The 11542-nt window shown below is 47.7% G+C and overlaps 1 protein-coding gene across 2 annotated transcripts; it reads right to left on the reverse strand.

The window, feature by feature from the left end:
* Positions 1-1491: 1491 nt before the first annotated feature.
* POU2AF2 (POU class 2 homeobox associating factor 2) lies at positions 1492-7479 on the reverse strand. 2 transcript variants are annotated; one of them, XM_061368210.1, is made up of 4 exons: positions 7282-7479; positions 3539-3581; positions 2566-2861; positions 1492-2008 (listed from the first exon to the last, which is right to left on the reverse strand). In XM_061368210.1, the coding sequence occupies exons 1-4, from the start codon at positions 7432-7434 to the stop codon at positions 1607-1609; spliced, it is 894 nt and encodes a 297-aa protein (XP_061224194.1). In that variant the 5' UTR covers positions 7435-7479; the 3' UTR covers positions 1492-1606. The 2 variants fall into 2 exon arrangements, with proteins under 2 accessions (XP_061224194.1, XP_061224196.1); XM_061368212.1 differs by lacking the exon at positions 7282-7479 and adding an exon at positions 5591-5665.
* Positions 7480-11542: the final 4063 nt, after the last annotated feature.

The raw sequence follows: 11542 nt of genomic DNA on the forward strand, positions 1-11542 counted from the left end.
ACAAGGCTGGGGAATCAGGAAGCATTGGGAGGGACCCCAGTCCAGCCAGGACCGGAGCTGGGCGCTCCTGGCCAGCTGTGGGCTCTTCCTGAGGTAGGAAGAGCCTGGGACAGCTCCAGGGCTACTGCTGCGGGCTGCAAACCCCTGTGGGTAGAGGCTGTGCTGGGTCCCTGAAGATATCAATGGGTCTGCCCAGTATGGTTGCTGTGTGCCCACTGGGGTGTAAGGACATTCCTGGGCTACCAGGAGGAGGGGTACCAGGAATGGTGCTGGGTGGTATCCCTGTACAGGAAAGGGCTTTGTACAGAGGACTGGCCTGGCTGCTTGGCAGCTCTTTGCAGTGATGCTTACAGGGACCCAGTATCGTTGCCTATTTCTAGGTGCAGCGCTGTGTCCCCAGTTCACATTGCCCCACAGAGAGGTGCCTGTAGGCAGCATGGCATGAAGCGATGCTCTGGGCCCGATCCTGAGACCCCGGTGCTGTTTATAATCCCTGGATTGTGCTGGGAAGGCTCCAAATGTCCCATCAGCCTCAGGATTTGAGAAGAGGCAAGGAGGGCCTTAAAGCATCTCACTGCTACACACTTTCAGGCACTGGAGAGCTTCTGTTCTTCCTCAGCAAGGATTTGTTGCTGCTTCTGTGGGTGCCAGGCTGGGGGGTGAGATGGGGCAGAGCGGGTAACCTCCATCGGGTCTGGATGCAGCAGGCGGGACTGGCTGCATGTGCGAGGGCTGCGCAGGGCTCCTTTGAGTGAGTGTTTGTGGGTGCAGAGCTACCTCTAGTGGCCGTGCGCCCCTGCATAGCCCCGGGACCTTAAATCGGCCTTGGTCCCAGTTCTAAGGCCAGGTAGGTACCTCTAGGCAAGGGGCTGGCAGCATTCTGCCTTATGCCCACCGACTCAAGGCTTGTATTTCTCTGCGGGGAACAGCTCTGCGTTTTCTTCAAGGTGAAAAGGAAATCGGGGAGGGTGTGCTTTGTGCATTACAGATCCAGCTTCCTCCTGCACAGAGCATCAGGCAGGATGGTGTCCCCACAGTCTGCCAGGCCCCCAGCTTTATTTGGTTGTAGCCTCCTGTGCTATAGGCTCTAATGTGTCATGCATTTACTACTCTGGGCATAACTGTTGCTCAAGATAATGTCATTGTTCATAGCATGGAGTTAGGAACTAGCATTTATGCTGCTAGCTAACAAGATACCATTACACATACTCTGTGCTATTAAGGAGTCCCTGCCCCAGCTCCAGCCTTGCTCTTCCTAAATGTTTTCTGGTAATGCTCTGTAAGGGGTTTAAGGTTCAGAGCATCCTGTTTTCCCAGCACCTGAAAAGAAGTACCAGAGATCCTTGTTTGTGCAGATATTTTTCAGGCTGTGAATTTTACTTGTAGCACAGCGGGACTGTGAGCAATGACTTTCATAAGGCACTAGAAGGCTCCACTATAAGCTAAATGCGGTACATCCAAGTGATTGTACTTCTAAACAGAGCATAAAGCACTGTACGGTGTTAGCATCCTCTGTTTAAAGGACCATCTTTAGGAGAGAGCACACAAGTAATTAATTTGCTTCAATAACGGTCTGTTCTTCTTTTCCTCCAGCTCTTAACCCTCATCAATAAGTTCTCCTGCCTTCATAAGTCCCCCAGATGGGACTTCCATCCTCTTTTGCCCAGGCAGAGTTATCATGCAGAGGTGATGTCTCTGAGGACTGCTCTGTTGAGAGGTGGCTCATCCTGGAGGTAAGCTCATTTGCCACAGTCATGAATGGTGAGAAGGTGTAGGTTGAGGTGGAAGCATAGCTGGGGGAGTAGTGGACATCTTCAAGAGGGTGCAAAGGGTAGGGCTGGGCTCCAGGGATGGCTGCGGTCCAACCTGAGCTTCGGTATGGGGAAATGCTTCCCGATTCGTGTGAGGAGAGGCAGCTGGCACTGGCAGGCAGTGCCTGCAGAGGGTCTGAGCATGCACCATCCATCTGGCTGAGACTGTCGGGTGAAGTCTGCTCCCAGGGCTCTCTCTGCATGGAATCAGGGAGAGAAAGCAAGAAAGAACCCTTAAGAATAAAAGCTTGGCTTATCTAGCTTGGCCTTACCAAGCCAGGCTATCCTCAGTGCCTAGCTGGGAATGCTCTGGAGCAGTATTTGGTATTAAAGCTTTTGAAAGGAAACAGTAGTGGGCAAGGCCTAGAATAGGCTCCCAGTGGGACTGACCCTCCCTGACCCTGCAGGGCCCAGAGTGAATGAAGAAGTGGCATTGATGGGGATAGGCAGCATCCTGGAGCTGACTAAGGATGTTTCTAGAAACTTGAGGAACTTAATGCAGGATCTGTTTTGGGGAGCAGGGGAGGTTGTTAATTTAGGAGCTGGTCTCCAACAGGAAGAGGGGATAATGATGTGAAGGACATGGTCAAAGAGAACAGCCGTTGCCCCTCAGTCCTGCTCCTTCTGTTGTGTTCTCTGCTGTAGCTGAGTCCTGTAACAGCCGCATCCTTCCTGCATAAGTCCCCCTGACTTAACCCCAGCTTTAAATCGGGTAAACCTTCATTGGGTGACTGAGAACCACAGACTCACTCACTAGTAGGAAGTGTGTTGTGTCGTTAGGTAAAGATGGCAGGAGAGGGGGCACAGAAGGGCTGAAGAAGGAGCTGGTACCAGCTGTGAGGGGAGTAGCACGGTAATCCCCATACTGGTCTGTGAGATACGGGTCCAGAAGTGCTGGGAATCCCTGAGTAGCAGACGAATCACTTGAGAAGGGCCTGGACCCTAAAGGGGATGAGTAGACATCACTGACAAACTGCTTTGTGTTGTGGAAATCCAACTCTGTGGTGAAGGATCTCCTGACTCCATAGTAACCAGCCATGGTAGGTGAGCCTGCAATGGCAGAGAAATAATTAGCTCAAGGGAAACCATAACAGCAGCACCAAGAGAGCCACGGAGCTATGGCCACCACTGCAGACACGAAGTAGAGCCCTGTTCACTCTAGCATCACCCAGGGCAGGAGTCTCTCCTGTCTTCAAGCAGGTGTGTCAGCCCTCATCCAGCTGGTGGTCCCCATCTGCAGCAAACCAAGTGCGTTTTGGGAAAGCTTCAAGTATGAGGCCAGAGTTTGCTTCTTTCTAGCTCTGCTACAGCTCCTGGGGAGGAGGATGGTGTTACAGTCTCACACCCCTTTCCCTGCCCAAGAGTTTAACAGATTAAACAGGTAAGCTCCTGGTTTCATACTTTCTCCCTGCAGCTTCAGGGAAAACTAGAAGACACAGAGGGAAAAGAAGGGCTTCTGTGTGGCACCTCTACCAAAAGAGATGGGAACCGCTTTAATTACCTTTTTCACCTCTGGGAATGTCTTACAAGATTACAGAGGCTTTTCTTTTATTATTGCTGTTCCTGTTTTGACTTTTTCAATTACTTTCCTCCTGGGCTCTCTCTGAGAGGTAGCCCTACTCCACTGCTCCTTTGCTCACTTCATGTCCTTCGGAGGAGAAGAAACAGGAGCAACATCAACTGTCCAAGCAATATAGAAGTCGTTTATCAGTGGAGGAAAACCTCACCTGGCATTTGGACAAATGATGACTGTGGTGTGCTGATGCTGCCCTGCAAAAGAGAAAGATATGTTAAAAACAGGTCTTTTCAAAGCGAGGCAGCTCTCTAAGCACGTAGTTTGGGAAGGTGTTGGCATCATTCACATGCACTATTTGAGTCCTGGTGCTATCAGCATGAAGAGCTTAACTCTAAGATTTCAAGCATCTGGCCTCTGAGGTATTAGCAGATGTAGGCTAAGAAGAGATTTTGAAGTCTTGTGTAGAGCTGATAACAGTAGAAATATCAAGATAACTGGCTGCTTTCTCATGGGCTGCAGGGTCCCTTAATGTAGGCATAATGCTGAGCCTTCCGTTTTGGTGTTGGCTCAGAACAGGTCTCAATAAGCTGGTCTCTAAGCCCTTGGCTGGTCAAAACAGGCAGATTCTGCGCTGCCCGTGTCCTCGCCCAGCTCTCTTGTGCTCCATCTACCTGCTGCAGAGCTGCATTAGCTGCCCCTCAAAGCAGAACAGGAAGGCTATGTTTGGAGGCAGTTGCTTCTAGTTCCTATTTGGGTGCAACAGAAGTATTGATAAAAATACTCTCCTGGTCCCTAAGGAAGAATTAGCCTTGAGTGACCCTGGTGCTCATGGTGGCTAATTCCTTACAAGTACTCAGGCAAAGCCATCTGCTCCTCTGGATGAGAGCTCACGCACAAAGTTTGACTGAGTTCTGTCTCCTGACTTCCAAGGCCATAGAGCAGAAATACCATGCCCACGGCTGCATTTACTTCAGCTGTGCTGTTGTAGTGGCCAGTGATGGTGACATGCTATTTTCAGTTTGCATAGTGCAAACAGGAGGTTCCTGCCATAGCAAGCAACCAAATTTAGAGGTTTAGATTTGAATTAAATTTGCCAGTGCCAGGACTTCCTTTTACTGCTGAGGAAGGTTTGCAGCTGCTCCCTGCTCCATCATGAAAATGAGCTCTGAGCCCACATGAGCTACGCAGGCTGCAGGAGTAGTATGAGGCATGAGGAAGGAGCCCTTTGGCCTGTGGTCAGATGAACGTGTTCAAGCTGCAGATTCAGGACTTGCACCTGCCCCCAGCTGGGACATTTTTGGCCACAGACCTCAGTGAGGGTCATAGCTGGATATGCACGCTGCCCTGCAAAGCTAAAGCCTCCACATGCAAATCTGGTCTTGGCAGACACCTCTCTCTCAGCGTCCATGTCACTTCAGTGCCAGTCTCTAGTATGAAGCATTTCAAGTTACCAGTGTTTCTAAGTTCAGCTTTGATCCTGTGTGTTCAACAGCTACTGAAACCATCTGTGTGTCACAGGCAGCAAGTGCTCTTGCACGTGCCTGTGGTGAATATCCACAGAGCTGACATTAGCTGCGAGGGTTTTACTTGCCTTAATTCAATTTCAAGAGCCTCTGCAGCAGCCCATCTTTGGCCTTCATCACAGCAGGCACCCACATACTTGCAGAGACCTACATTTCACTTGCCTCCTGGCTCCTTACCAAGTGATGAATGGCTCAGCTTAATTGAAGCACATTAGTTCATTTCCTCCTTGCATTACTTCCTTTCAGTGCTGTGAGATTGGGGTAGCTGGATCTTCTGGACCACATCAGTGTGTCTGTTTAGCATTACTTGTGCCCACAGTATATTCAGCTGCTGGTAAGCTTGGTCTTAGCCTGCCTCACACAAGAGCGGGCAGATATACTGGTTAGGGGTACTCCAGAGAGCTGTGTTACTTCACTGCTGTGGTAACCTGGGAGCGTTGTTCAGCTACAAGGCTGCCTTGGGGGACTAAGTGTAAGGTTGCAGGTCAAAATAATGACATGGTCCTGCAGTGGGACTCTATGGTGCCCTTTGACTGTACTTTGGCTTCAGTGTATCTCATTTCCAGACCCAATCTGTAGTACAGCAGCTGGAGTAATAAACATTAACAGTAAAAGCAAAGTTTAGCCTAGGTAGAGCACCTCACTGGTTTGCTGGTGGCAAGTATGCAGAACGATCCGTCCTTGCCCTCTGAGTCCTGCTGGGCATAGTGCTACATCTGTGTACCTAGCAGCTTCCTCACCTGAGAACAGAAGGTAATCCTGCAGAGGGTAAATGCTGGTTCATGCCTACAGTGGGAAACAAGCCAGATCTTCACTAAAGCCCAGGACCTTCTGGCCTTCAGTTGATGGGAACTCAGAAGCCCAAACTGTGTAGGTTTCATCACAATACACACTGGTTTCTTGTCATTGGATGTATGGAGGGGCTAGTTGTCATGAAATTGTTGCTGTTCTGCTGCTTCAGTAAACAGCCCAGTGGCTCACCCCCGATGAGCAATGACTTTTCCTTAGCATCATGAATCTCCTCCATAGACCTCCCCTTGCAAACAGCGGCTTACCAATTTTGGAGCAAAGATCACGTTCAAACAAAAGATGCAGCACAGATGTTTGCCCTGCACAATATTTTTTTGTGCCTTGTAGGGAATTAGTAACACGGCTGATACTGCATTAGATAGACACACAACTGCTAAGCTTTGGAATACAGAGCAAATAAAGCAAGCAGCAAGTGGTTTACAGTTCCTAGGGCTTTTTATTGCAGCTGTTGAAGCTGCTTTCTTCATAAAGGGAGCAGGTAAACATGATAGTCATCAACCAGGGTCTGTTGTCTCAGTGAGCACAAACACAACAGTTGCTTCCTGCTGCTCTCCAAAGCAGTCTTCCCAAATGCCTCCTGGTGGGAGCATGTGTTTCCCAGTGACTGTCCATGGCTCAGGGCAGTCTTCTGCATTTCTGCAGTTAGCTGTGAAGATATCTATGGCTAGATCTTGCTCTGTTTTTTAATGCCCATTCTGGCTTTCTGCCTGTTTCGTCACAGAGTTGACAGTGAAAAAAATACTTGGAAGTCCCTTTGAGGTCTCTTTAGGTTTTGCTGAAAGGCAAAAGCCTCAGGCAAGTGGATGAAGGGAAAGAGCAACAACACTGTGTGTTCTGCTGCCAGTAATTTGTGTCTTTGCTCCTGCCCTTTCCTTCCAGGACACAGTTTCAGCAGCTTGACTGCATCTCCTCATCTGTCAGAAGGCCCCATTGTTCCCAGTCAGCCTGGAAAGAGGCGCTGCTGCTTGGTAAAGGTGAGTCTCAAGAGTACGCAGGGAATGGCTTACTGTGCTACCAGATGCCATATGCTGGCACCTTCAATATTGTGTCTTCTGTGCACAGCATTGCTTCTCTGGCTAGTGATTGAGAAAAAACAACATAGTGCACTACAATTTAGGTTTCCTGTTGCTATAGAACCACTTTAAGAAGAAATCATCTCTAACAAACTGATGCTTGGCCTCTTTCCAGAGCATAAAATCACTGCATCTCTCCTGGCACTCTAGTATGCCAGAGAGGAGCTGGAAGCGGCACAGCATTCTGGGAATAACATCTATTTTTGTGGCACTGAGTTGAGTGTAGCTAGTGAAAAAGGAAGTTGACTTGGAAGTGTGTCATATGCAGGATGTGGAAGGAATGAGAAATTCAGCATTACTGATCTGCTTGGGAAAAACACCCAAAGGACTTCAGTCCCTCAAAGGTTCACTAATGCAAAAAATCAAGGAGACATCTGTGATCTTTTGGGGCAAACACGGGTGCTGCAAATGGTTTTTGCTATTCCACGTCAACGTTGGCAGTGCCCTGAACTCAGCCTAAATGCTCTTTAAACCAGAGGATTGCATGACATGACTTTTCTGGTTCGGAAAAAGGGCTGTGTGTGGTAGTGGAATGCAAAGTGACTTACACTGAAGTGGGAGCCACTGCTCTGCCTGGATCGTTTCTCAGCAAGAAGGTCCTTGACTGTGTGTTTCACCCGCACTCCTTGGTACACCCGTTTGCCAAAATCTGTAGGGACTGAGGAAATGAAATGGGCATTAGAGGAGTTTATTGAAAGCATAGGGCAGATGGAGGAGGCTGTTATGGAAGAAGAAAATTCATTGCCTCTGTATGACAAGTTAGGAAGGAAGCACATAAGACTGCTATTATTAATATAAAATCATCCCTTAGGAGCCAAACACCAAGGCCTGCTCATTTGCCCTACCTTGTATTTCAGCACTGGGTGCCATGTGGTTTCCATGCAGATATGACTGGCTGAGGGGGTTTGGTTTTTCTTTTTCCAAAGAGAGGTCTGGGGGATCCTATGTTTCCACTTTGGGTCAGTAAAATTTGCTTTAACTGCACAGCCCTACTGCTTTCAGCAGAGGTGGTGTTGGTTTAGCCCTTCCCTGCCCTTCTGGAGCTGCTGGCTTTCAGCACATCGCTCTGTGAGCTTTGATGTCAGCGCAGCAAATGTGGAAATACCCCAGGGAGTTGGAATGGCTCCTCTGAACAGTGATGTGAATCACAGTGGAGGTCTCTGCAAAGAGAAAGGAACTGTCTGCTCAGTGTGATTTGTATCCACAGTGAATACAGGCAGCTACTTTGGGACTCTATTGTTTTATCAAGGTTATCAAGGAAGGCACAAAGAGGGGTACAGTGCCTTGGCCATGTCACCCAAGAGGCTGATGGCAGGCCAGGATCCATTTTCTTCACCTGACTGGATTACAGCACAACCTGTCCATAGGGTCTGTGTGACTTTGGGTATGAGGCATTTGTCCTCTTCCTCTGCCCGGATAAAGCTTTGCAAGATCTTCCTTGTGTACAGGTGTTTTGGCACAAGTGAGGGCAGAGAGGTGCAAGGTACAATACGAGGAACAGCTCTTTTATCTTGGCTAGCAGGCTATGCCTGAACAGAGATCTCACACCTGTGGAGCCAGGGAGGAGTTTCCATATGGGCTTTTATTGAGATCTTCCAGAGAAGAGCTTAATTTGAAGCTAATCCCTTGGAAAACACACAGCCATGTCCCCTGAAGGGAACACAAGCAGACATTCCACAGCTGACATGTTTGATCTTTAAAACTGTCATTTATTGTTTTGCCTTTCTGCTTTTCAGGATGTGTCATTTGGCTCCATTTATCGCTTTCATTCATGTGGCATTGTGTCCCCAGGTGCCCGTGGACATTGAGAGGTTAGAAAGGGAAGAGTAGAGACCTCAGCCAAGACTAGGCATAAGGCAAATCCATTGCAAGAGACAGTACCTCAAAAGATTTATGATCAAAATAGAGGTGAACGCTGAGTCTTAATATCTGTGGACAGACTAGGACATGGCTGGAATGGATATCCATTCTTTCTATACTGAATCTGGCTTTTTTTGACAGCCCATGGCAGAAATCTCCCTCCTGTAGTCCCTTTCCAGGGCTGTCTTGCTGACAGCAGTGGGAAGCATGGTTACCTGATGTGCACACGTAGCTGCAGCTTGAAAGCTGTGGAAGAGCAGGCATAACTGGCAGAAACAGCTATGCTTTCCACAGCAGAAACTTTGCACCTTTGCATAAGAATTCATTTAGAGATAACAGCATTGATATCTGATGGAAAATTCTCAACTGTATAGCACATTCCATTGAGCTCCATCCTGGTTTCATACCTGCAGCCTTTGCTAGCTGCATCCAATAGAACATTCAGGCCTTGATTAGCACAGAACTTCTGGAGGAGCACTGAAGCCAAGAAGACAGCCTTATACTGAATTTTCAGAATGGGAATATTTCCAAAATGGCATCACTAGAAAAGCTGTGAGCAGCTTTTATTCGTTTATTCTGCAGTCTGATACTGCCAAATCCCACAACCTCTCCGTATTAACTGAACTTGCTTCTCTGTGACCTGTTCTGGAAAGTGTCTGGTGCTCTGCCCTTCTGCAGTCCTGTTTTCCTAATGTATTTACTATGGTCTAAAGATATTAGAAAAACACTTCCACACATCCTTACTTTTACACATGGGTGCCATTGAAGTGACTTCACTCATGCGCTCACAGTTATTCCTCTGCTCAAATTCAGAAGTAATAAAAGTAACGGCTCTGCCCTCTAGCCCTGTTTTTAACTTAGCAGTCCAGCCCCACAGAACTAAACCTATTGCTTTCAGTGAGTTATTTATCAGGATCTGATGCTGAGCTATTGAAACTCCAGATAACTCTGCTGTTGCCAGCATGGGGAAGAGAATGCTCATTTAGGCCTGAGTTTATATAATTTTCAGGCAAATTGAATCATATCATTTTGATCTAACCTCATTTTGGGAAAGTACTGCATTGTGAAGGAATATAAATTCAGCCTAGTGAAGGCAGAACATGCTAATAGATGCTATTAAATTATTGTGACATTAAAGATGCCACAAATCAATTTTAGAAAATCCTGTCTGATTTTAATATGAGCCTAAGGACAACACGGTATGTTCTTTCCTCATATTTCCATGGAGACTTCTATTTACGATTGTGAAAAGGTGCTGAAACTCACCTGTTTCCATTGCCACTGCTGACAAGTCCCAGCTCTCAGATTCTGCAGGACTTCGTAGAAAGGCTGCCTGTCATGAACCTCCCAGTGCAGAGTGGTCTGTGCTCATACTTCACTGGTAAAGATCCGGCTGAGCCTGATGGAAATATGTTTTTGACAATTTAGGGATGTCTCCATGATACCTTGTTTGGGATTTGCTTAAATGCAAATCTCTTGATGTGTGTTTCACTCCAATTTGCATGGTCAGTGTGGATCATTCCCAGAGAGTCCCTTTCCTGTCTGAGTGGACATTTCATGGATGAAAACTGCAGTTTACCAACAGGAAAATCCTAGGTTAAGTGAAAGGCTGGTATGTTTTGCAGCGATGGGCCATGCTTTTACAGGTGAGGAACCTGGCTGGAAAAGCAAGGCCTGGGACAAGAGCATCTTGTCATGTGTAAGTGTGAGATACCCATGTGCTGTTGAAGATGAACACAGAGGGGCTCTCTCTCAGAGTAGTACTGTCTCTTGTGCATCACACAATTAAAACTGGGTCTTTGAACACTGTGAACCCAGGAAGCTTTGCATGTCATTGGCAGCACCTGTGGGGAGAGGAGTAACACTCAGCCAGGGATACGTGCTCAGGAGACCAGCTGGAGCATCCTTTAGCAATGCAACATGCTCCTGAGGGGGAGAAACAGGGTTTGGCTCTCAATTATCAAGCAAGGGGTTCTCTTTCGGAAAGTCTGAGTTTAGTCTCCACTGAGATGCTAGGAAGGGAAACAGCAGCCAGGATATGACCTGGTTTTACAGTGCTGCTAGACCCAAATTAAAGGGACTTTTGGCCAGGCCTGCTATAACCATTCCTTTGTTCCCAGCCTCCAAATGGTAGCAAGACTGTTTCTGCAAAACAAGAAGCAGAGTTAAGCCTTAAATTCTTATTTAAGCTTAGTAGCTTATATCCTAGTTCCGAAACATCCACATTTCCTGTAAGAAAGCCATTTTCCCTGCAACACGGTTAGCACAACCTGTCAATATGCCGAGGATAGGTTTTTGGTGAGGCAGATGATCTCTAGAGCGTTTTGTGTACAAGCAGAGTGGGCACAGCGTTGCTGTGCTCATTTGACATGAGCAGGACAAGACTGGCGCCAATCTGGTCTTCATTATTAAATATTTCTCCTTTTGTGGAGTCTGCTGCCAGCTTGCAGGATGATTAGGTGAGATCTGTCCCTCTTTGTAATTCTGTGTACTGTGCCCAGTGCTGGCCTAGAGATTCATTTGGCCTGCCATATGAACTTGAAACGCAAAGAGCAGCAGCTGGCAAAGGCTGCATCGCAAGTGGAGACAGCAGAGCTGAAATAACATCTTGAATAATTCCCAGTATTCTTAACTTGCAGAACCGCTCGGGTATTCTGCATGCTCAGACATGGAGCTCAGGACCAAGAGGACTTCACACAGTCAAGCTACTGTGTACCGATTCTTTTATGATGCATATATGCCCTTACATAAGACAAGTCCTGTTGTGGTCCATCCATTCTTAGCCACCCCATCCTGGTACCCCAGGTGTCTTGGGTTTGGCTGACAGGTAATAGAACGGGCAGGAAGCACCAGGCAGGTTGGGGATGTGTGGGCACATGTGAAGTCCGACAGAAGAGGGCTGTCTGTGCTTTATCAGCAGGAGGCTTAGTTTGCCACCTGCTTCCTGGC

This window comes from Neopsephotus bourkii, unplaced genomic scaffold (genome assembly GCF_033783945.1).
Source record: "Neopsephotus bourkii isolate Nb327-2 ecotype Australia unplaced genomic scaffold, CSIRO-AGI_Nbou_v1 NB_1433, whole genome shotgun sequence".
In the NCBI taxonomy this organism is placed as follows: domain Eukaryota; kingdom Metazoa; phylum Chordata; class Aves; order Psittaciformes; family Psittacidae; genus Neopsephotus; species Neopsephotus bourkii.

Excerpts from the sequence above, each read along its gene's own strand:
- POU2AF2 (XM_061368210.1), bottom strand. The coding sequence starts at position 7,434 with ATGCTTTCAATAAACTCCTCTAATGCCCATTTCATTTCCTCAGTCCCT. Across the intron at positions 3,582-7,281 it reads GCAGTGGCTCCCACTTCAGT|GGCAGCATCAGCACACCACA; the intron begins GTAAGTCACTTT and ends TCTCTTTTGCAG. Across the intron at positions 2,862-3,538 it reads ATCATTTGTCCAAATGCCAG|GCTCACCTACCATGGCTGGT; the intron begins GTGAGGTTTTCC and ends CTGCCATTGCAG.